Source organism: Triturus cristatus, chromosome 11 (assembly GCF_964204655.1).
Source record: "Triturus cristatus chromosome 11, aTriCri1.1, whole genome shotgun sequence".
In the NCBI taxonomy this organism is placed as follows: Eukaryota; Metazoa; Chordata; class Amphibia; order Caudata; family Salamandridae; genus Triturus; species Triturus cristatus.
This window is the reverse complement of record NC_140594.1, coordinates 136,596,418-136,620,256: the sequence shown is the minus strand read 5'-3', so window position 1 is coordinate 136,620,256 and position 23,839 is coordinate 136,596,418. Positions and strand designations below refer to the sequence as shown.

The window sequence follows — 23,839 nt, the reverse complement described above, 5'->3', positions numbered from 1 at the left end:
GTGATCCTCCCCCAACCACCACATACAAATGCGATGAGGGTCCGTCGCCGACATAAGACGCCCACACAACGTGCAAGCTTTAAAGCACGAAGGCATTCGCACACTGTTCCACCAAGAGAAAGACAATGATAAAGAAAAAAGGGGCCCGAAACAGGCCCGTAGCAAGACCGGATCCGCGTTGCACGCAGAAAAGGAAAAAACTGACGTAGGCGCGCCGGGGTGGGGCTTATGTGACCTCGCTGACGTCACGTACGCGGATGACGCCTAGGCGGAATCGCGTGGTGCCGCCGCGCCCCCTGGCGCGCAGGGATGCTGTGGCAAAAAGTTTCCGGATCCAGTCTCACGCCTAGGGATAATTCTACGTGAAGGAATCTGCAGCTAGTAGTCTCTATCAGATGGATATTTCTAACTAGAGATTCCTCACCTTATGTATAGATAAAAAGAAGTACCTCCCGAAGAGGTTTTTCTGTGAAATGGCTCAAACCAAAAGGAGCTGAAGGACCCAAGAAGCAAATTGCCTCTCCTGTCGACATGGCTATCGGGGCAGTAGTGGTTCATGAATGTGAGGACTGATGCCCACGTGAAGGCCTGACAGATTTCCTGAACAGGCACAAGACGTGCCAATGAGGTGGTAGCAGCCTTGGCTCTAGTCGAATGAGCCCTCAGACCCTCCGGAGTCTGCCTCTTTGCCAAAGCATAACAGATTTTAATACAGCAAACTACACATCTTAATATGGTCCTTTTCAGCCTCATAGAACTCCAAGAAAAGCTAATCGCCCTCCAGACGGTCCTTGGAACAATTATTGTAAAAGCTTAAACCTCTTTTGTGGTCCAGACTATTGAGTCTCTACTTCTCTTTCAAGGGGTCTATTAGACCTATCATTCTAAGCGTGGTCTTCCCCCAAACGTTTTGCCTACGTACCTCTAATTTTTGCTGGATTTCTATTTGTTAGCCCTAGGACTCTCTGCACTTTACCACTACTAACCAGTGCTAAAGTGCTTGTGTTCTCTCCCCTAAGAACAAGTTACTTACCATCGGTAATGATGCATCTGTAAGAGACATATGTTAGTTATAGATTCCTTACCTTAGAATTCCTCCCAGGCGTCAGACTGGATCCAGGGAATGTTTTCTTAGTAGTACCCCTGCGCCTCGGTAGGTGGCGTCGGTCGACTCCGCGGCCGTGTTCGGCGTTGTGTTCACGGGGAGGAAGTTGCGATGCCCATTTGGACGCCGCCCCTGTGCGCCGACGTCAGTTCGGACACTACTTTCCATGCCAGAAGTGCAGAGCCATGAAAGACACTGATCACTGGTGTGCTAAAAATAGGGCCCTGCTAGGAGGATAGGTGGGGTGGTAAGAAATCTATAACTAACATATGTCTCTTACAGATACATCGTTACCAAAGGTAAATAACTTGTTCATCCGAAAGAGACTGTTAGTTAGAGATTCCTTACCTTAGAATAGATACCCCAGCAATAGCAACCCCGGAGGAGGGTCTGCGAACCAAGTTCACACCAGAAAGTCCTGGAGGACAGAACAGGCAAAATAGCTGTCCCTCTGGACTTGGCTGTCCAAGCAGTAATGTCTAGTGAACTTGTGCAAGGATGCCCACGTGGCTGCCTGACAGATGTCAAGGGATGGAACTCCACATGCAAGAGCAGTGGAAGTGGCTGTAGCTCTGGTGGAGTGAGCTTGGAGCCCCACAGGAGGTTCCTTCTTTGCCAAAGCGTAACAAATTTTTATACAAAGGACAACCCATCTAGTGATGGTAAGCTTCTGAACAGCCAGACCTTTCTTGGCACCCACATAGACAACAAAGTATTGATCATCCACCTGGAAATCTTTTGTGCGGTCACAGTAGAATGACAGTACACGTTTTGGGTTCAGGCGGTGGAGTCTCTCCTCCTCTTTGGAAGGGTGCAGAGGTGGGAAAGAGGTACGCAAAGTAATGGTTTGTCCAATGTGAAAGGGTGTAACCACTTTTGGAAGGAACAATGGTCTTGTCCTAAGCACCACTTTTTGAGAAGAAAGGGGGCTTAGAAGAAAGAGCTTGAAGCTCACTCACCCTGCGAGCAGAGATTTATTTGTATTTATTTACTTGAGTTTTATATAGCGCTGGCTAGACCCGGAGGTATCAGAGCGCTTTACATGAGGAGAGTAACATAGTTTACAAATTACACATTGTTACAGAAGGTACAACAGTTACAAGTTACATTCTTAGGTTAATGGTGTGTAGAGGGGTAAGGGGTAATGTAAAAGGGTGAGGGGAGGGAGAATTGAGCGGAGCATAGGCAGAAGGATAGACAAAGCAGGCAGGTGGAGAGAAATTCAGGGGAGAGAGGAAGGGAAAAGGGGAGGTAGCCAAAGAATGAAGGAGGGAAGCAGAGGTGGAGGTGGTAGGGGACACAGCGTGGAGACGGGGAAGTAACTGTGTCTGACGTAAGGCTGAGTGGGACAGGGATCATTCTTAGTCCTCCGTTGTGTGATTCCCATTTTCACTGTGGACTCTCTCAGCGGTGTCGCTGAGAATCCAGGGCATAAGATGCTGGATCCCTCCCGAACAAGGGGAGAGGAATGCTTTGGTCACTGGCACACTCTGAGGAGTGAAGGAGGGAAGAGGTGAGGGAGGGGGTAGGAAACCCTGCAGGAACACAGTGTCCGGCTTCCGGCAGGGTAGGAGACGGCTCCCAGTGGAAAGGGGATCAGTCCCAGTCCTCCACTATGTGTGACAACCTTGTCACTGTGGACTCTCTCAGAGGGGTCTCAGACTCCAGGGCAAAGATCCTGGATCCATCCCCAACAAGGGGAGTAGGAGTGCTTTGGACAAGGGCATAGTTATGGGGTCCATTTAAAGGAGTCAAGCTGGTAGAGAAAGGCACTCCCTGTAAAAGGGTCTAATGGCATCGCCTCTGCCCACTTGGCTAGCACCACGTTGACAAAGCACCAAATCGCCAGGCTCGAAGGAGGAGCTCCGTGTTGCTCGTACAGTCGCTATTTTAAGGACAGGCAACACGCTTTAAACGAACAGCCGCAGAGCCCCTAATAAAGTAAAAAAATGCGGCAAATACCTTATCGGGAGTGCGTCCAGTTGGATTAAGGTTAGTTCCTTGGGTGGTTTCAGGGTTATACTTTGATGGCGCCGCCTTCAACCGCAGGAGCCATCTCAGGGTCAGGCATTGAGCTTTAGTTGCCTCTCTCCCCTCTGGAGTGTTCTGCCAGCCGCAGGCCCGGTATCAACACACGGGCAGTCATCAGGGGGACCGCCACTCCAGCACGCATCAGTCAAAACGTTCCTTGCCAGGCTACAGCACTCCCAGGCAGTAACTATCTACAGGGGCCTCCCTTGCGGGTTCACGTCACCGGGTGAGTGCTTATTCCCCCTTACTTGGTTCCCAGTGGATTCCGCTACATTCTAATGAGATAATAACAATAAGGAAAACCGTCTTCAGAGAGAGGAGCCTGAGAGGACAGTTGTGAAGAGGCTCGAAGGGAGAGCACATAAGATAGGTTAAGACCAGGTTCAAGTCCCACTGGGACATTACGAAAGGCGGTGTAGGAAAAAGATGAGTAATGCCCTTACAGAATCTATTCACAATAGGGGACTTGAACAAAGATGGCTGATCTAGAAGCTGAAGGAAAGCAGATATGGGTGCAAAATAGCCTTTTAGAGTGCCCTTAAGCAGAGCTCTGTTGGGCCAAAGAAAGTATATACAAGAGAACCTACGAAAGCCTTTTCTGTGCACCATGGCACAAATGTATTCCATCAACAGGCCTATTCTGTTTTAGTGTAGGGACTCCAGGCTGCCAAGATGACATTACAAACTTCTAGTGGAATGTCAAAAGCTGTCAACTGCTGCCGCTCATTCTTCACGCAAGAAGGTGCAGGCTGGACAGGTACGGGTGAAGAACCCTCCCCTGCTGCTGTGACAGAAGTTCCTCCTGAAGAGGTAGTCTGAGTGGAGGATCGATGGCCATGCTCAGGAGCCTGGGTACCAGACTCTTCATGCCCAGTCTGGAGCCACAGGAATAACTTGGGCCCGGTTGAGCTTGATCTTCAGCACTCTGGACAGAAGTGGTACAGGCAGAAAGGCGTACAGGATGGCACAGTTCCACTCGCAATGAAAAGCGTCGCCGAGCGAGTGCAGCCTTGGAAACTCCAACTGGCAGAATTGCTGACATTGCCCTTTCTATTCAGTGGCGAGCAGATCTAACCAAGGCTCTTCCCACAGCTGAAAGAGAACTTGCACCACCTCCGAGTGAAGACGCCATTCGTGACCCACCAGGCACCGGTGGCTCAGTTTGTCCGCCCTGGCGTGCTGAGAACCTGCCAGGTGTTGAACCCCCAGCTCCAGAAGGTTGATATGGAGCCCGGACTCTGCCAGAGACTAGACAGCTGAATGTAGTTGGAAAGATTCCCCTGATGCTGCGCCCACTGGAACTTCAGGTCCCACTGCAGAGCCCGCATATGCCATCTGGCATGATTCACCAGCAGGATGCAGGAGGCCATGAAGCCCAGCAGCCTCAGGGTCACTCTCACCGAAATCCAGCATAGAGGCTGAAACATCGGTATCATAGCCCGAATATCCCGGACTCGCTGATTGGGAGGATAGGCCCGAAACTGCACTGTGTCCAGAACAACTCCAATGAAAAGGAGTGTCTGATAGGGAGTCAGGTGTGACTTCGCCATGTTGATAGTGAACCCCAGCGAATGAAAGAGGTCTGCCGTAGTCTGGAGGTGGGAGACGACAGTCTGGGGTGAGCCCACCTTCAACAGCCAGTCGTCGAGGTAGGGGAAGTCTGCAACCCCTGATCTGCGCAGATGAGCTGCGACCACAGCCATCAATTTTGTGCACACCCGAGGGGCACTGGTAAGGCCAAAGGGGAGCACGGTGAACTGAAAATGCTCGTGGCCTACCATGAACCACAGGTAGCGTCTATGGGTTGGCAGGACAGGGATGTAAAAATACGTGTCCTACAAGTCCAACGCCACCATCCAGTCTACAGGATCGAGGGCAGATAGGACCTAAGCAGAGTTCAGCATTTTGAACTTCTCTTTCAGGAGGAAGCGTTTGAGGGCACGGAGGTGTAGAATAGGACGCAGGCCTTTGTCCTTCTTGGGCACCAGGAAGTAGCAGGAGTAGCAACCAAAACCTACTTCACGCATAGCTCCCTTGGCCAAGAGAGCTAAGACTCCCTGGCGGAGAAGCACCAAATAATCCTCCAACATTCGATTGAAAGATGGTGGTATGGAGGGAGAGGTAGTCTCGAAGGGGAGGGAGTAGCCCCTTCGGACTATCTGTGAAACCCACCTGTCTGACGTGATGGTTTGCCAGAGTGAAAGGTGATGCGAATCCTGCCACCCACTGGCCGTTGGTGGCCCTGAAAGGTCAGACTAGGAAGGTTTGGAGGCTGCTACGGGGGGAGGGGGTGTGAACTAGCCCACCCGCTGGCCCCCAGACCCGCGTCGCTTGGTCCCACGTCCGCGCCACGCAGAGGCTGGGCTGCTAGCGTGAACCGGTGGCTGGTCTGGGCTGGTCGTGTTGGGGTGCCCCTTCCGTAGCCACGAAAGGGGCGAAAAGCAGGCTGAGGTCGATGGGACAATGCTGCGAGGCCCAAGGACCTGGCCGTAGTTCGAGAATCCTTAAAGTGTTCCAGCGCAGAGTCTGGTTTGTGGCCGAAAAGGTGACGGCCATCAAAGGGCATGTCCAGCAAAGTTGACTGGCCACCCTCCGAAAAGCCAGACGTCCTCAGCCAGGCGTAGCGCCGATGGGCTACCAACGTGACAATCGTTCTGCCCAGTGAGTCAGTGATATCCAGTCCACATCGTATTGAGAATTTGGCTGCGTCTCTCTGCCACTGCCTGGGAGAGAATGGCCCGGGGCTCCTTCGGGCACTGAGGCAGCCCTTGTGCAACCGAGGCCCAGCATAAGAAGCTCCCTCTTTCGTAGGTACGGTAGGGGCAGAAAGCATGCGAAGGTCTGGAGAAGTGTTCAGACCACTGGCATCACCCAGGTCCTCTCTCCAGTCTGGCTCTTCAAGCTGGTGTGTTAAAGGGTCAGGTGACGCCTACCGATCCTCCTCACCACTTTCAGGATGACCGGGAACACCAGGGATGAACAAAAGTACCCTCTGGTGTGGGATTTGAAGTTGGCATCAGATTAGACGTCGATCCGGCTCCGGATCCATCATGGGGGATCGGATGGAGACGGCGTCGGTCAGGGGCACAACTGGCGTCTGGGGCGTCGTCGCCGGGGAAGGTCTAGTAATGTCGACCGACGTCGATCCGGATCCAGGCCTGGATCTATGGGGGTCCACTGGCATCGGGGCCGGAGCCGCCGGCATCGAAGGCATAGGACCCCCAACCGACTCCGCAGGGCCCAAAGGCGCACTGGCGGAGTCAGGCTGCCCAAAGATGGAGTGGAGGGCTTCGTAAAATGCATGAAGCTGGGCAGGGGACGTTCCAACTCCTGTAAACGGAGGAAGGCGTGGAGTCGCCCAAGAGGCAGGCACCAAAGACTGAGCCATTGAGCAACGACGCTCCGGGTCTTGCGTCCCATCAGCCGGTCGACGGGAAGAAGGCGAAGAGTGCAGTTGTTTCTTCTTGTGCTTACCCAAAAAGACTTGGAGGACTTTGAGTGCGATGAGGTGTGGGGGCTCCGCGACCGGTCTCGAGACCTTCCTCTCGAGCGAGCCCTGGAACAACGTGGAGCCGACTGACGGGCCTCCAAGAACTTTCGGGACCGCTCCCATAAAGACTTTGGATTCATGGCCCGGCAGTCGGAGCACGACTTCGGGTTGTGGTCGTGCTCCAGGTACCAAAGGCACACGAGGTGCAGGTCTGTCACAGACATCAGTTTGTGACAGGCCTCGCAGGACTTGAAGCCGGTCTGACGATGGGCCATCCTTCGCGCACCAGGAGTCAAAAACTCAAAAAGAAAATCGACAAAAGTCAGAGAAAAACATAGTCAAAAAGTGACTAAAGGGGTAGCTCTCTCCGGATCTGCGCTTGGCTGGCACGGAAAAAAAAAGGACTGACGTCAGCGGGCAGGGGTGGCATCTAAATAGGCACAGCGACATCTTCCAGGTGAACACGACGCCGGACTCAGAGTCGATAGACGCCACCTACCGACATGCATGGGCACTTTTAACAAAAAATTCTCTGGATCCAGTCTGATGCCTGGGTGTAATTCTAAGGTAAGGAATCTATAACTAACAGTCTCTTTCAGATACATGGTGTGATTGGCATATTAAATGTACTTATAAGAACCTTGTAAAGTGGTATAGCATACACCCGGGGCCTGTAAATTAAATACCGCCAGTGGGCCTGCAGCACGTATTGTTACACTGCCATGTCAACCTGGCATTTAAACTCCCTTGCCATGCCTTAAACTCCCCTTTTATTACATATAAGTAACCCCTAAGGTAGGCCCTAGGTAGCCCATAGGGCAAGGTGTTGTGTAATTAAAAGCCTGGACGTGTACTTCTCAGTTTTACATGCCCTAGTAGTGAAAACTCCGAAATTTGTGTTACACTACTGTGAGGTCTACCCTCCATCCCCATAGGATTCCTTATTACATTTAAAAATGATAATTCCTAATTGGGAGCAGGGAGATGTGTCATGTTTGGTACTTATGAGATTGTAATGATAAACCCTCTTTAATGGTAAAGTCGGATTTCTCATCATAATTTTGAAAATGCACTTTTAGAAGGTTGGCATTTTCCTGCCCTGAACCCTTTGTGCCTGTAACCTGTCTTGGCTCACATGACTGGGTGAAGCAGACAGACTTTGTGAATTCCATCAGCTTTTCCTTTTAAGAGACACTATCCCACATGAATAACAAATGTCCCATTTAATGGTACCTTTAATTTTTAAAGATGCGATTTTTATTAATCTTATACCACTTAAACTTGATTTGTAAAGATTTAACTTTTAGAATTATTAATCTCATCATGTAAATGTGTATTTATATCGCATAATTCTTATTGCAATGGTTTTAAATAACCTTGCAATTGTTTAAATAAACTTAAACCCAGAGAGTCATACAATAGCAAGATTAGGTGTGCCTCTCTAGGCCATCTGCTGGCAGGATAGGGGCTGGAGCACAGCCTCACTTACACCTGAATAGCCTGTGCTCTGCCTTCACACAAAGGGCTTAACAACACTGTGTTGTCACTGCAGCCAGGGCAGGGGAGTCAGGAAATTCCACGCACTTCAAAGAACCTTTCAAGAACCATATCCCACCTTCTAGAAGGACACAGCATATAAATTTAGGACTTTCAGACCCACTCTTCAGTTCACTACTGGACCTGCGGAAGTTCTCTCAGAGGACTGCCTTCTACTGTAATTGTCTGTACACTCTTCCAGACTGCTGCTGTACGTGAAAGGACTACTTTGCTGCCTGGAGCCTACCTTGAACCCTTAGAGTCCTGCCCTGCTGTTGAGCTCTACATCTTCATCTGCACCTAGGACTATCAGAAGTGACTCCAAGGGCTAACGTCTTTATTTAACGTTTGTTGATCTCACGTCGGCATTCAATTGTGTGTCACATGCGAAACTATGGGAAATTCTGAGAGAGCTGGGTGTGGAAGATTCCATTATCTGCTTTCTGAGAGAATTATATTCAGGAGCCACAGCATCGGTTCGTTATGGTAGGGGGGGCCAATGTACTAGAAAATTTGGGGTGGGTCGTGGTGTACGACAAGGGTGCGTTTTGGCACCTTTTTTATTCTTGGTCTACATAAATGGACTTGAGCATCACCTGCTGCAGGAGTGCAGGGATATGCCTAGAGTTGGGACGAGGTCAATCCCTGCACTCTTGTATGCGGACGATGCAGTCCTAATGGCTCGTACCCCCTTGGCCCTACAAAATATGTTAATAAATTTTGAGAAGTTTATGTCAAGTTTAGACCTAAAAATTAATTGTAGTAAAACCTTCTCCATGAACTGTGGCATTAGGCCAGGAAAGCAGATAAAAAGAATGTTCATAAATAATGTTCCACTGGAATATACTTCTACTTTCCCTTACCTTGGTATTTTGTTCCATGAATCCGGGGCGTGGACTAGTGCTGTAAAGGCCAGAACCCTTTTGTTCTTAAAAACTATAATGGCCTTAAAGAATTTTATTAAAAAGTTGGGAAAGAAACCGATAAAAGAAATTTTAACAATATATAAAGCCACGTGCACATCGGCAGCCCTATATGGCTCGGGTCTTTGGGGGTATTCCAATATAGACTCAATTCAAATAGCCGAGAACAGGTTTATGAGGGATGTCCTGATAGTACCACAAAGTGTAGCGACTTACATCTGTCATACTGAACTTGGACAACCTCATATATCAGACTTAATTAGAACACAACCCATTCTCTTGTGGCATAGGGTATGGACAACAAATTAATGTGTTATGAATCGGGCTATACTACAGGATGTGTTAAGATTGGATAATGTGGGTGGATCTGATTGGCTAAACTACGTTAAACACTTTCTTGTTGAAATTGGCTGCCAACATTATTTTGATGACCCACCTTCAATGGGCAATATATCCAGAAAATTGTTCAATAAGCTATGTATGGAATACCTCGAGGAAAAGACAAGGCGAGAGGAAATGAAGAAAACAACAGTAACCTTGCATCTCTTGTTGTTAATTGGTAACAAAGTACAGCCATATTTAACCCTGCCGATGTCAAATTATGATCGATTTCTTTTGACCCGTTTTAGATTAAACATTGTTTTTAGACTCTTGTCCTTCCCAGTAATGAATTCATGGATGCAAAATTTGCCTATGTGCCCGTGTGATGACTCCTCAAACTCAATCTGATATCCATATTTTATTTTTTTGTAATTTTTATATTTTATCACGTAGGAAATTAATTGTCCCACTCCTCAAAGAGCTGAAAATAAATAAATGTCGCCCAGCTTTTTTAGAACTTCAGAGAATGGATACTGTTTTAACTGTTACTGCAGTTTTAAGTTTTTTTAAACAGGTTTTTAAATTACGGAAAACTATGGGTTTTGATGAAATATATTAGATCTGTTTTCCCTTACATTTTCCCTGTGCAAATTGTAATTTGATTTGTTGCTTTTATGGTTTTTGTTTTTAAACCGAATAAAGTACTTTTTGAACTTTGACTCCAAGGGCTAGTTTGCTGGCCTCCTGTTCAAAGCCACAGGGGAATAAAAGGCTCTGATCATTTTGAACCCGCACCTGGACCCAGTCTGAGTGAGCCCTTAACCCCCAAGAGGTGTCCCACCAGTCCTAGACCCCTGGTGCTTAATTTGCCAAGATAGCCTAATTCCAAACCTTTGACCAAAAAGTGCTCTGAGAACCATGAGGAGATAAGGAGGTGCATCGCCGGTCGGATTGACTTTGCGGCTTCTCCAGTTAAGTTCTCTGCAGCAACAAATCTGTTTCCATGGGCCTTTGCCAAAGGGGTATCCGACCTTGTGGAACTGTACTAAACTTCCATTTCAGTGACTGAGTCCAAACCGAGAAATCTTCACAGCGGCTTCGACCCAAGGCCATCCAACAACGAAGCTCCTTCCTCTGAGACTTCCTGCACCCTTGCCCTGCTGCACACTACCTTCTCAGAATATTTTCTTCAGAAATTTTTCCAAGTCTGAAGGTAAGCGCTGACATGGCTCAATCCACTTCTTGTAACCGAATCGCCTTCCATCAGGGTTGGCCTTAACTTTCAACTTGACCAAGACCTCCACGATTTAGACGTCCGCAGTTGGTGCTTTGACCTTTTAGGTACAAGTTTTCACCAAACACTAACAATTCATAACCACGGTTCTACTGATTGAATTTGTGTTGTTTTGGTGTCAAATCATTTATTAAAATTTACTCTATTTTTCTAAATTGGTTTGGGGTTTTTCTTTTTTGGGTTCTCACTTTGTTACTAATTTGGGGGCTGCATAATACTTTACACATTGCCTCCAAGTTAAGCCTGACGACTACTTGTGGCAGGCTCCCAGGGTTAAACACAGGTTAATTTTAGTGACTTTGTGGTTCACCCTAAAAGGGATTGTAGCTGTTGCTTGACCAGCGCTCACATCCCAGTCAACCAACAACCGGATTCCTCACATGAATGAATATTGAATTTGTAAAGCGTGAACTTAGCCCAAGGGCGTCAAGGCGCTGAATGCAAAGCATCAGGAAGCTATGAGATGGAACATGCTCAGACTTAAGAATCTAGAAAAAGCCAGGTCTTTAAGGTTTTACGAAAAAGCAGAATGGACACCTAACTAGAGTTCTTCTGGGAGGGAATTCCACAGTTTGGGGGCAGCCGTAGAGAAGGCTCTGCCACCCCATTTAGCCTTCTTAAACCTGGGAACAGTGAGCGATCTGATAGGAGCATAATGATGGAAAATCGATTTGATGCCCTCTGAGCCAGAGTCATAATAGGCTTCATGAGTCAAGCATAGGATCTTAAAAAGAATCCTACAGTCCATCGGGAGCCAGTGCAAAAACTTGATCGAGACAGTGACTGAATGATGTCTAGGAAAGTTCAAATAGAGGGCATTGCAATTGTCCAATCTGGACGTTACTAAAGAAATGAGGGCCTGCTTTGAAAGAAAGGTGGTCAAGTAGAATAAGGAATGCCAAAAGCTAAAGGATTAACTGATTACACAAAAAAGGGGTCACAACTTTTGACAGAAATGCCACTCTGGTCCGCAAAAGGTGGGAAAAAGGTGGTGCTTAGAGGCTGAATGGATAGAACTTGAAGTTCATTAATGCGATGGGCTGAAGTTATTACAATAAGATCAACTGTTTTGGGAGTCAGGAGACACAAATGACAGTTGTGCATAGGCTTAAATGGTGTACACATAAGTCATTTGAAAACTAAATTAAGATCCCATTGCGGCATCACAAAAGGTTTGGGTGGAACCCTATGAACCAGACTTTTAAGCAAACACATCACAACAGGTGATTTGACCAGGAACAGTCGGGCAAATGCAAAAAGGCAAAACGAGCTGAGAAATAACCTTTTACAGTAGTCACAGCAAGTCCTTGTGTGGTTAAAGACAGCACAAAAAGCAAAACATTTGACAACTTGACTTGTAATGTATTGGTATGGTGGGAACTACACCAGGCTACAAACTTATCCCAGCACTCAGCGTAAACATATTTTGTATATGGATGCGTGGCCGCTCGAATGACATCCACAAATTCGGGAAGGAGGTCAAAAGCAATCAACTGTTGCTGTCAATCTTCAAGCATGGAAGTGTAGGTTGTGAAGGCCAAAATGCTGGACCCTGCTCTGTGGTAGACGATCCTCCTGAAGAGGAAGCCTAATCAGAGGAAGATAATCATGCCCTGAAGTTTTGGGGACAACAGTTGTCTAGCCCTAGCTGCAGCCACTACGATGACTTAGGTCTGGTTATTCCTGATCTTCTTTAAAACTCATGTTCCGAGTTGCTAAGGTGTATGGGAGAACCAAGCTCCAGTCTAGGCATGATGTGCTTCTGAGAGAGAGCTGTCTTGAGAACTTCAGCACACAAAGTGTTGACATTGCGCGTTCTCAGTGATCAAAGAGATCGAGCTATGGTCCTCCCCCCCACTTCTGGAAAACAACCTGCCCCACCTTGAGGAATAAGTGCTATTTTTTATCCACTAGGCATTGCAGTCTGCGTTTGTATGCCCTGGCGTTCAAAGATCTCGCAAGGTGGTTCATCACCAGAGGAATGACCTGATGGTTCAACCAATTCCGGAGGCTTAGAGCCTGCTGGCACAGGACCCAGGATCCCAGCCCACTCTGCGTATTGCAGTATCATATGGCAGTAATGTTGTTAATGAGAACCTGAACTAACCTCCCTTTGACGGTTGGTGTTAGAAGGCGACCTCAGAGGAGCCCGGAGGGGGCCCTGACTGTCCTGAGACCCACCCTCAAAGTATCGTAGCCGGGCACTGGCGGGAGATTCCGCAGGGGAGGAATCTCGTACCTAGGATCGTACACTTGGCACCACACGACAAAGAGACACCACACCGAGGGTTCTTAGGATTCAAGCTTTATCAAATCGAAGTGGTAGGATCTTTATGATCAGTAAGGCAGATATTTACAAGCAGAGCGTGGGCTCACAGAGTCTTGGCGGGGGTAGGAGGTAGCGGGACAGTCTTTGGGGGGATCGGATCAAATGCAGGAGCGTACCCGGCGCACAGCTCACAATCCTCGAGCTGGGGGATACGCTTGTCGTCGTGGGGTCCGGCGGAACCAAAGAGAGTCAGGGGGAGCCGCGAGTCACTCAGCAGGCTCAAGCACCAGTTCGGAGGTCTTACGATCTTCAGGGAGCCGCGAGTCACTCAGCAGGGCTCAAGCACAAGTTCGGAGGTCTTACGTTCTTCAGGGAGCCGCGAGTCACTCAGCAGGGCTCAAGCACAAGTTCGGAGGTCTTACGATCTTCAGGGAGCCGCGAGTCACTCAGCAGGGCTCAAGCACAAGTTCGGAGGTCTTACGTTCTTCGGGGAGCCGCGAGTCACTCAGCAGGGCTCAAGCACAAGTTCGGAGGTTTTACGATCTTCAGGGAGCCGCGAGTCACTCAGCAGGGCTCAAGCACAAGTTCGGAGGTCTTACGATCTTCAGGGAGCCGCGAGTCACTCAGCAGGGCTCAAGCATAGGTTCGGAGGTCTTACGTTCTTCGGGGAGCCGCGAGTCACTCAGCAGGGCTCAGATGTTCCAAGGCGAATCTGCCGGCCAGTCCCAGAGCACCCCTTGTTATAGGTCGACCCCTCTTTGATGTCCGGAGTTTGTGCAGGCAGGGGTCTTGTCACCTGGGGGTCGCTTGTCGAGGTTTCCTGCTATTGTCTTTTGATCCTTTCAGGGCCGGGTCGGGAGGAGTCCCAGACACCCAGCAGGCGTGGAGCCAGCCCTCAGGGAGGCCGGAGGGCCGATCGAAACCCATCGTCCCAGGGGAGTTCAGAGGTGCGATAGAAACTGCTCCTCCCTCTCTCATCCCCTGGAAGCGTGATGTCCTCCAGCCGGAGTGGCGCCTCTAGGCCCGGGTTGGGCCGGGCGGCCATCTTGGTGCACGAAGTGGGCACGCGTGCCCGGGGTGGCCGAAAGGAGAGAGGCCATGGACGGGGAGGCCCGGGCTGCGTGTGTGTGTTCTGGTGGGAAGGATCGGCTGGGCCGTGTGCTTGGGGTCCCTGGTACCAGGTTAGGTAGTGCGAGGACAGGAAGAGCCATGCTACGAGGCCGGGTCTAACAGTTGGCATGCCTAATGTCCTACAAATCCAGCAGGTTGGTGCGGAGTTGGGTCTCCAGAATCCTCTGATCTCTACCTCTCCCCGGTGTCCTCCATAACCTAGCAGTGATGCGTTTGTCACTACCGTCAGCTCTGGGCTATAAGGGAGAGGAGTCTGCTGCCGGTCCAATTGTGGTAAAGCAGCAATCAATGTACATTTTCTGCTGTCTCCTCTTAAATCTGGATGGAATCAGACAGATTCCCTAGGTACTGAGCCTGCTGAGACTTCAAACAAAATCCTACTATAGAATCTGCATATGCCATCTGGTAGTCCACTAGCAGGATGCAGGAGGCCAAGAAGTCTCAGAGCCACCCACTATGAGTTCAGAGGATGAATGTCTTGAACTTGCCGAACCAGGGGGGAGGGTTCAAAACTATTGTATGCACGATGGCTCTGATGAACTGGAGCCTCTGTGAAGGTGTACGTGACACTTTGATCAAAATCCCAAAGGGGTTGAGAGGTTTTGTGAACACTCTAGGGTACTGGTGAAGCCACAGGTAATGACTGGGAGACAACAGGATGGAGATATGAAAATAGGCATCCTAAAAGTCCAGCACCATCATCCGTCACCTGGATCCAGGGTAGACATAATCAGGGCCAATGTAAGCATCTTGAATGTGTCCTTTTTTAGAAAGAAGTTGAGAGGGTGAAGATCTAAAATAGGACAAACGCTTGCATCCTTCTTTCGCTTAAAAAAATCAGAGTAACATTCTGTACCTATTTCTAATTCAGGAACCATCTGTGTGGCTCCTCTAGCCAAAAGAACCTGGACTTCTTCCAGCAGAATGGACAAATGGTCTTCCAAAAGCTACTCTGATGGAGTCGGGCATGAAAGGCAGGTCATATGCTTGCTGACTTATTTGGGTACCCATTTCTCAGGTATCATGCTTCAACACCTATAGAGTAACATACGCTGCTTTCAACAGAGTGGCTTAGTGCTGCCGAGGGTATGCTAAAGCAGCTTCGAAGCTGAAGTGGAGTAGAGGGGGCAGAGGACTCAGCAGTACGCTGTCCTGGATGTTGAAAGATAGATGACGACCACGGCTTCAAAAGGACTAGAGCGACTATTGCAGGTGTAGAGGTCCTTGGCGTTGTCTTTGTGCCAAATCCCTTCCAAAGTCTCGAAATGGAGTCAATTGCTGGGGATACTCCTGAACGGGAGCAGAAAAGCCAAGGGGGCATGCTGTGGCACTGCTCTATTCTAGGCGCTCGAGAGCAGAATCTGCTTTGTCTCTGAAGAGCTAGGTGCCGCCAAATAGCATATCCATTAATGATGCTCGGAACTCACTGAAAAAAAATTAGATTTCAGGATTTTATCCATGTGTGGACTAAAAACACCACACTGGTACAGTCTGCCTAAACACTCTAGTGCCCAGCCCAGCGCTGATGACGTATTTTGCTGTGTCTTGGCCCTCCTGAATGATCTGTGACATGTTAGAACGAAATTCACTGGGGCCTGCTGGCAAGCTCTAACTGACCATATCCTACAGTGCAGCGGGCATTAACTGAACAAAGGGCCAGACTGGTTGAGGAGAACATCTATTTTCAAAATGCCTCAATATGTTTCAACTCCTTATTAGGAGGAGTTTGTACAAATGGGTTTGGGTTCAACCTACTAGTAGAGGCATGGACTACTAGGCTCTCAAGCATGAGATGTGTGAGGAAGGCAAAGTTACCTGGGGCAGGTCAATTGCATCTAGCAACTTGCCTATTTACTGGCAGAAAAGAGCAAGGTTTTGCCAAAGTGCCCATCAGCAGTCAGTCACAGCTTCATTGAAAGGGAGGAGCAGTTCTGTGGAGCTCTGCCCAGGCAGCAGGTCCTTAGCTGTTCTTTTTCAGCACAACAGATTGAAGCTCCTAGGCAAGAACTTTGGCTGCCCACCAGATAACTACAGGAAAGCTGCATCTTAAAAGTGAGGGTCGGGTAGGGATTTAAAGTGTTGGGTGGGGTAAATGCCCCTGGCCTCTTGTAGGTCTATAAGAAGCTTGTGGTCATTGTAGCGCTGGGATGCATCATCCCAGTCTCCCTTTTTTTTCACCCAGATAATGTTGACTATATTCTAAAACAGAGCAAAAACGATTTTGGAGTGCTTGAGGTAGACACCTAGGCAGTGGTAACATTTTTTTACAAAGATGAGGAAATAAAGGAACTGATGTTAGTGCATCGGGTTGATGCTTATATGTGGCTTAAATGTCACTTCCAGGTTGGAAGGAAGCAGACACTGAGTGCACCTGCTAGCATGCCAGAGAAATACTAAGACAAATCTCTGGATCCAGTCTGGCATTTTCACAAAGTGAGGAACCTGTGGTTAGACATATCCATCTGAAAAAAGGTACATTCATTATTTTTGTTAGTTGAATTAAAAAATGAAGAACAAACTATCTAGGAAGATGATATTGTGAAAGAACACAGCAGAAAAGTAGAACAGCAATCCACTCTAGAAGCAAATTACTGTCTTGTCTGATTTAGACAGAACATATAAACATAGTTGCTTGGTTGTGGACACAAAGTACAGGTGTTTGGTCTAGCCATGCAGAGGGATGTTCATGTCGGAAGGACTTGGTAAGGTATTGAACTGATCATGTTCCTTAAGAGAAGCTTTATTCAGCCCTGCCTTGGGCTACTTTCAATTCCCAGCCACACACAAAATAAGGAATACAGGATGCAGATGTTGGTTCCAGGAAAAAAAAGTCAATCTTATAGGGGGGCTGTGAGTGATGCTCTTGAGAGTAGACTGCATGTTGTCTTGGAGGATGTCTATGCACTCTGTTTCAAGCAGAAACCGACTGGAAATACCTGAATTTGGGACAATGCAGTTCACAGCAATGTGAACTAGACAAGAGAGATGAATGTTTTCAAGGTTAGAATAGTGTACAGTGATTCACTTACAAGCAGCTACTACAAGTAGAAATAGTGAGTATTTCTCTAAATGAATAAACACTTTTTTTTTTTGTGGTACTGGCAAATCCAATGATTGGAACAGCAACAAATATAGGATACAATAAAATGAGGTAGCATCTAAGTACATGGCAATTTAAATGATACCAAATCATTACATAGCAGAATCAATTATCATTCAATGTATCAAATCTTGTACCAGTGCCAGATCAGAGGGGCCCGCTCTATCATGTTGTGCATCGTTAGATAAAAGATCAACACTTGAAATTGCTGCAGTATTTGAATAATTAAGCTGCATTGTTGCATGGTATGAAGGGAGACAATTTCCCATGCAGACACCCATAGAGCTGTTTGAGCTGCATCACAATAAGAAGCAATTGCACAACAGACAACAAATGCATTAGGATTAAATTAGTAGTGAGAATACCTGAATTAATGTTCCACCATTTAGACTAGTAAATAAGGCTTAATATAATGCTTAAGACTCCAACACATTTTAATATATAAAAACTGAAAAACTCTCAATAGAACAAATGCATCAATAACTTGGGCCACAGCGCAGCCTACCTTCTGTGGAAGATGCATCTTTTCTACGAATGGAGGTTGGAGCTAGGAGACCGATCGCATTGGGCTGATGCTCCGGCGACCTGACAATTGCAGACATAATGACCTGCTGTCTGGCAGTGGCTGGAGTGGAGGGCAGTGGGAGATGGTCAGACACTTTGTGGTGAGCAGCTACAAAAACAAATTTATACAGAAAATGTTTAGTATTCGGTCCCAAGACTCAGCAGCTTTTAAATGTGACAGAGCTCTGGAAGATGGCACCTACCCTCCTCCCTGGCTGAACGGAGCTCAATACGGGTTTTTTGCAAAGCTTCCTCCAGATCTGCAGTACGAGCCTTCTCTTTATCTAAGGCAACCTTTAAGTCATTATATTGCAGTGGGATCTGGGAGGGTTGAACAAGTTCCTCTCTTTTTCGACCAAATAGTCCCTATGAATACAAAAAACAGGCCTCTAACACCAGCAGCAGCTGAAATGCAAAGCAGTCAACAAAAGAGCAGTTTGCAAATACACCAAAAATAGGCAAAATGCAGGTAAAGCTTTTTAACCCATATAAACACAGACTGAGCCTAAACTAAGCTATTATCATGGTGAAGCCTAAAGAAATCTAATCACTTTTTTAGGAGTTCCTTTAACTCTATTTCAAGTAGATGTGGAGGGTATTTTAGGAATCCAAAATCTGCAGTGCTTAGCCTTGAATGGTACATTTATGTTTTCTGACTCATTTTGGTTATTACTGATGCACTGTTTAAAACTTTTGCCAGAATTAAAGCAATTGAGAAGCTGCATCACTAGTGTAAACAGTGAAAGCACTGCATTTACAAGTACATCTTACTCAACATATATCTATTTTGAATAATGTGCACATCATTCTTGGTTTCCTAGCAATTTCCTTCACGTGAAATAATTGCCTTCGTAAACTTAACGTTGCTAAGCTACTCTACCACTTTTAAAGAAAAATAACAAAATAGCATTGTGATGTAAAAGCTCAAAACAATAGCCAGTACAAGTGGGTGAAAACGTTTCCACAAAGAGGACAGGGTGCAATGTTTTTTTTCCGTCTGGGTATTGGAGCTTGGTTCAAATAGCAAAAAAGGCTAAAAGATGCTTAGAGGGCTAAAGATGTAACATGTACCTAATAGGCTTTCTTCTGTCCTTACCAGAGAGGAACAAGTTACTTACCTTCGGTAAAGATGTATCTGCAAGAGACACATGCTAGTTCTGGATTCCTTACCTTAGAATTACCCCCAGGCATCAGACTGGATCTGGAGTATTTTTTCTTAGCAGTGCCTCTGCGCGTCGGTCGTTGGCGGCGTGGTCGCCGGGATGATGTCACAATTCTGACACGACTTTCCATGTAAGAAGCGCAGAGCCATGAAAGACACTGACCACTGGTGCACCACAACTTGGGCCCTGTAAGGGATTTACTATCCCTAGAAATCAGTTCGCAGAGCAGGGAGGATGGGCGGAGCGGTAAGGCATCTATAAACTAACATATGTCTCTTACAGATACATTGTTACTGAATGTAAGTAACTTGTTCATCTGAAAGACAGTTAGTTATAGATTCCTTACCTTAGAATAGGTACCCTGGCAATACCAACCCCGGAGGAGGGTCTGCGAACCAGGTTCACACCAGAAAATCCTGGAGGACAGAACGGGCAAAATAGCTGTCCCTCTAGACTTGGCTGTCCAGGCAGGAATGTCTGATGAACATGTGCAAAGATGCCTGGCAGATGTCAAGAAGTGGGACTCCACGTGACAATACAGTAGTTGCTGCCATAGCCCCAGTGGAATGAGCACACAGCCCCACTGAAGGTTCTTTTTTCGCTAAAGCGTTACAGATTTTAATACAAAGGACAACCCATCGGGAGCTCGACCTTTCTTGGCACCCACATAGCCAACAAGAGTTGATAATTCACCCGGAAATCTTTTGTGCGGTCAAGGTAGAAGGAAAGCGCACATTTTAGGTCCAGACGTTGGATTCTCTCCTCCTTCTTGGAAGGGTGCAGTGGCGGTAAATAGGTGGACAAAGAGGTAGTTTGTCCTATGTGAAATGGTGTAACCACTTTAGGAAGGAACGAGGGTCTCGTCCTAAGCACCACTTTGTCCGGCTGCACAGAAAAGAAAGGGGGCTTTGAGGACAGAGCTTGAAGCTCACTCACCTCGTGAGCAGAGGTGATGGCAACAAGAAAAACTGTTTTCAGGGGGGAGAAGCCTGAGAGGACAGTTGTGAAGAGGCTCGAAAGGAGCACACATAAGATAAGTTAAAATGAGAATCAAGTCCCACTGTGGAATTATGAAAGGAGATGGAGTAAATAGATGAATAATGCCCTTAAAGAATCTGTTTCCAATGGGGGACTTGAACAAGGAGGGCTGATCTGGTAGCCGAAGAAAAGCAGAAAAAGCTGCAAGATAGCATTTTAGAGTGCCCAGAGCAGAGCCCTGCTGGGCTAAAGAAAGGATAAACAAGAGAACCTCAGAAAAGGGGGCAGAGAGGGGATCCACAGCCTTTGCTGTGCACCATGCCACAAACTTAATCCATCACAGGCTATACTGTTGTAGTGGAGGGATGCCTGGCTGCCAAGATGACGTTTTAGACTTCGGGCAGAAGGTCAAAAGCTGTCGACTGTCGTCGCTCAATCTCCATGCCAGGAGGTGGAGGCTGGACAGGTTCAGGTGGAGGACCGTCCCCTGTTGCTGTGACAGAAGATCCTCCCGAAGCGTGATCGGAGAATCGATGGCCATGCTCAGGAGCTTGGGGTACCAGACTCTTCGTGCCCAGTCCGGAGCCACAAGAATGACTTGGGCCCAGTTGCGCTTGATTTTCTTCAGCAAAGGTGGTGCAGGCGGAAAGGCATACAGGAGTCCACAGTTCCACTCGCGACCATAAGCGTTGCCGAGCGAGTGCCGCCTTGGAAACTCCAACACGCAAAACTGCTGACATTTGTGAGTTCTCTTCGGTGGTGAACAGATCTAACCAAGGCTCTCCCCACCGCTGAAAGAGACCTTGCACCACCTCCGAGTAAAGTTGCCAATCGTGATCCACTAGGCACCGATGGCTGAGTTTGTCCACCCTGTCGTTCAGAGAACTTGTCAGGTGTTGAACCACCAGAGTCATGCCCTGATGTTCCAGCCATGAACAAAGGAGAAGATCCTCTTGAGATAGGGTCTACGACCCCACCCTGCCATTGTTTGTTGCAGTACCACATGACGGTGGCGTGGTCTGTAAACACCTGCACTTCTTTGTCCTTGAGGGAGGGAAGGAATGCCTTTAGTGCCATGCGTATCGTCCGGAGCTCCAACAGGTTGATATGGAGCCCGTACTCAGCCACAGACCAGGAGTGATGCATAGGTCACCACGGTTAGTTCTGGTTGGCGAAGGGAGAGGGATCTGTCTCTGACTCAATCCTGGTCCATTAGCCACCACTGCAGTTGATGTGCAGTTCCCTCTGAGATCGGGACGAAGTCGGAAAGATTTGCCTGATGCTGCGCCAACAGGAACTTCAGGTTCCACTACAGAGCCTGCATATGCCACCTAGCATGATCCACCAGCAGGATGCAGGAGGACATGAGGCACAGCAGCCTCAGGGTCATTCACACCAAAATCCAGGATAGAGGCTGAAACATCGGTATCATAGCCCGAATTTCTCAGACTCGCTGCTCGGGAGGATAGGCCCAAAATTGCACTGTGTCCAGAACAGCTCAGATGAAAGGGGGCGTCTGCGAGGGAGTGAAGTGTGACTTCGGTACGTTTATATTGAACCCCAGCGGGTGCGGGAGGTCCGCCATTGTCTGGAGGCAGGAGACGACAGCCTGGGGCGAGCTTGCCTTCAACAGCCAGTCATCGAGATCGGGGAAGACTGGAACGCCTGATCTGCGCAGATGAACTGCGACAACTGGCATCACTTTCGTGAACACCCGAGTGGCTCTGGAAAGGCCAAAGGGGAGCACGGTGATCTGAAAATGCTTGTGGCCCACAGTGAACCGTAGGTAGCATCTGTGGGCTGGCAGGACGGAAATTTGGAAATAGGCGTCCTGCAAGTCCAACTCCACCATCCAGTCTCCAGGGTAGAGGGCAGACATGACGTGAGCATTTTGAACTTCCCCGAAGTGGTTGAGGGCCTGGAGGTCTAGAATAGTACGCAGACCTTTGGCCTTCTTGGACACCAGAAAGTAGTGGGAATAGCAACCACGACGTACTTCTGGTGCAGGGACCCTTTCCTGCAGGGACCCTGGCCGTTGGTGGCCCTGAAGGGTAAGACTAGGAGGATTTGGAGGCTGCTGCAGAGGGGGGAAAGGGTGGACTGGCCCGCCGCTGGGTCCCAGACCCGTGAGGTCGCTAGGTCCCAAGTCCGTGGCCACGTAGAGGCTGGGCAGCTTGCGTGGACCAGTGGCTAGACTTGGCCAGACATGGTGGGGTGCCACTTCCATAGCCACAAAAGGGGCAAAAAGTAGACTGGGGTGGACGGGAAGATACAGCGAGGCCCAAGGATCTGGCCATAGCCCGAGAATCCTTAAAGCGCTCCAGCGCCGAGTCTGCTTTGTCGTAAAAAAGACGATGGCCATCGAAGGGCATGTCCAGCAAAGTTGACTGGACATCCCCCGAAAAGCCGGACGTCCTCAACCAGTCATAGTGCCGAAGGGCTACAGACGTGGCAATCGTTCTGCCTAGTGAGTCAGTGGTAGCCAGTCCACTTTGAATTGTGAATTTAGCTGCGTCTCTCCTATCTGTCATTGCTTGGGAGAGAAGGACCTGGGCCCCCTCTGGGCACTGAGGCAGCACTTGCGCAACCGCATCCTAGATATTATGGGAGTATCAGCCCAAGAGGCACGCGGTATTCACGGACCGCAGTGCCAAGCTGGAGGATGAGAATATGTGCTTCCCAAGATGATCCAGCTTCTTGGATTCCCTGTCTGGGGGAGTAGAAGGGAATGCGCCGCCCTTGGAAGAGGAGGCTTGGACCACCAAGCTCTCGGGGGTAGGGTGTTGGTGAAGAAAACTGGGTCTCCCAGAGACGGGATGTGGCGGCGGGCAATCGTCCTTTCCACCGGAGCTCCTGTGCTGGGATTGGATCAGGTGCCCAGAAGAACGTCAGTGAGGGCTTTGTTGTGGGGCAGAAAGGGTACAGAGGAGGTTGCCGCAGGCTGAAACACCTCTGTCAGGAGATAAGTCCTGACTGGCACTCAAGGGAGCCTCTGCTGCCCTTCGCACCACCACAGTGTAGGACGATCCCTACTTCATGGTAGGGGGAGAAAGCATGCCAAGGTCTGGAGAAGTGTCCAGACCACTGGCGTCACCCAGTTACTCTCTCCAGTCCAGCTCTTCAAGCTGGTCGGCCAAAGGGCACAGCGACTCCTCCCAATCCTCATCACCACCTTCTCGGCGACAGGGAACACCAGGGATGAACAGGAGAACAAAAGTACCCTCTGGCATCTGATTCAACATCAACTGACATCGGTCCGGCTCCAGGTCCATCTCGGGGGTGAGGATGGGGACAGTGTCGGCAGGGGGCACGGGAGCATTGTCGCCGGTATCGTCGTCAGGGAAGGTTGGGTAAGGTCGACCAGCGTCGACCCGGATCCAGGCCTGGATCCACAGGGGCCCCTGGCGCAAGAGCCACTGGCATCCAAGGCCGGGATCCCCGACCGGCTTTGGGGGGCCCGAAGGTGCGCCGGCAGAGTCAGGCTGCCCAAAGATACAATGGAGGGCTTTGTAAAATGTACAAAGTTGGGCAGGGGACGCCCCGGCTCCTGGAAACAGGGAGGCAGGGAGGTGCGGAGACGTCCCTCAAGGAGGCACCGGAGCCTTAGAGCTACGATGCTCCGGGTCCAGCGTCACATCAGTCGACCGACAGGGAGAAGGTGAAAAGCGCCAGTGCTTCTTCGCTTTATTCTTGTGCTTCGACTTAACCGAGGACTTCGAATGGGACGAGGTGTGGGGCGACACAAGCGGCCTAGAGACCTTCCTCTGCAACGAGACCGGGAGCGACGCAGAGCTGACGGCCGGGCCTCCAAGAGCTTACGGGACCGTTCCCGCAAAGACTTTGGATTCACGGCCTGGCAGTCGGAGCACGACTTTGGGTCGTGGTCTCGCTCCAGACACCAAAGGCACACGAGGTGCCGGTTCCTCACAGACAT

General features: G+C 48.9%; 1 protein-coding gene across 6 annotated transcripts in view; it reads right to left on the bottom strand.

Moving 5' to 3' along the window:
- Positions 1-23,839, bottom strand: part of CIT (citron rho-interacting serine/threonine kinase) — a 1,313,172-nt gene that overhangs the window by 418,737 nt on the left and 870,596 nt on the right. For all 6 annotated transcript variants that reach the window (XM_085636268.1, XM_085636269.1, XM_085636271.1 and 3 more), the window contains exons 31-32: positions 17,968-18,130; positions 17,706-17,873 (exon numbers count right to left, since the gene is read on the bottom strand). In XM_085636268.1, the coding sequence (XP_085492394.1) occupies positions 17,706-17,873; positions 17,968-18,130 (331 nt within the window). The remainder of the gene's footprint in view (positions 1-17,705; positions 17,874-17,967; positions 18,131-23,839) is intronic.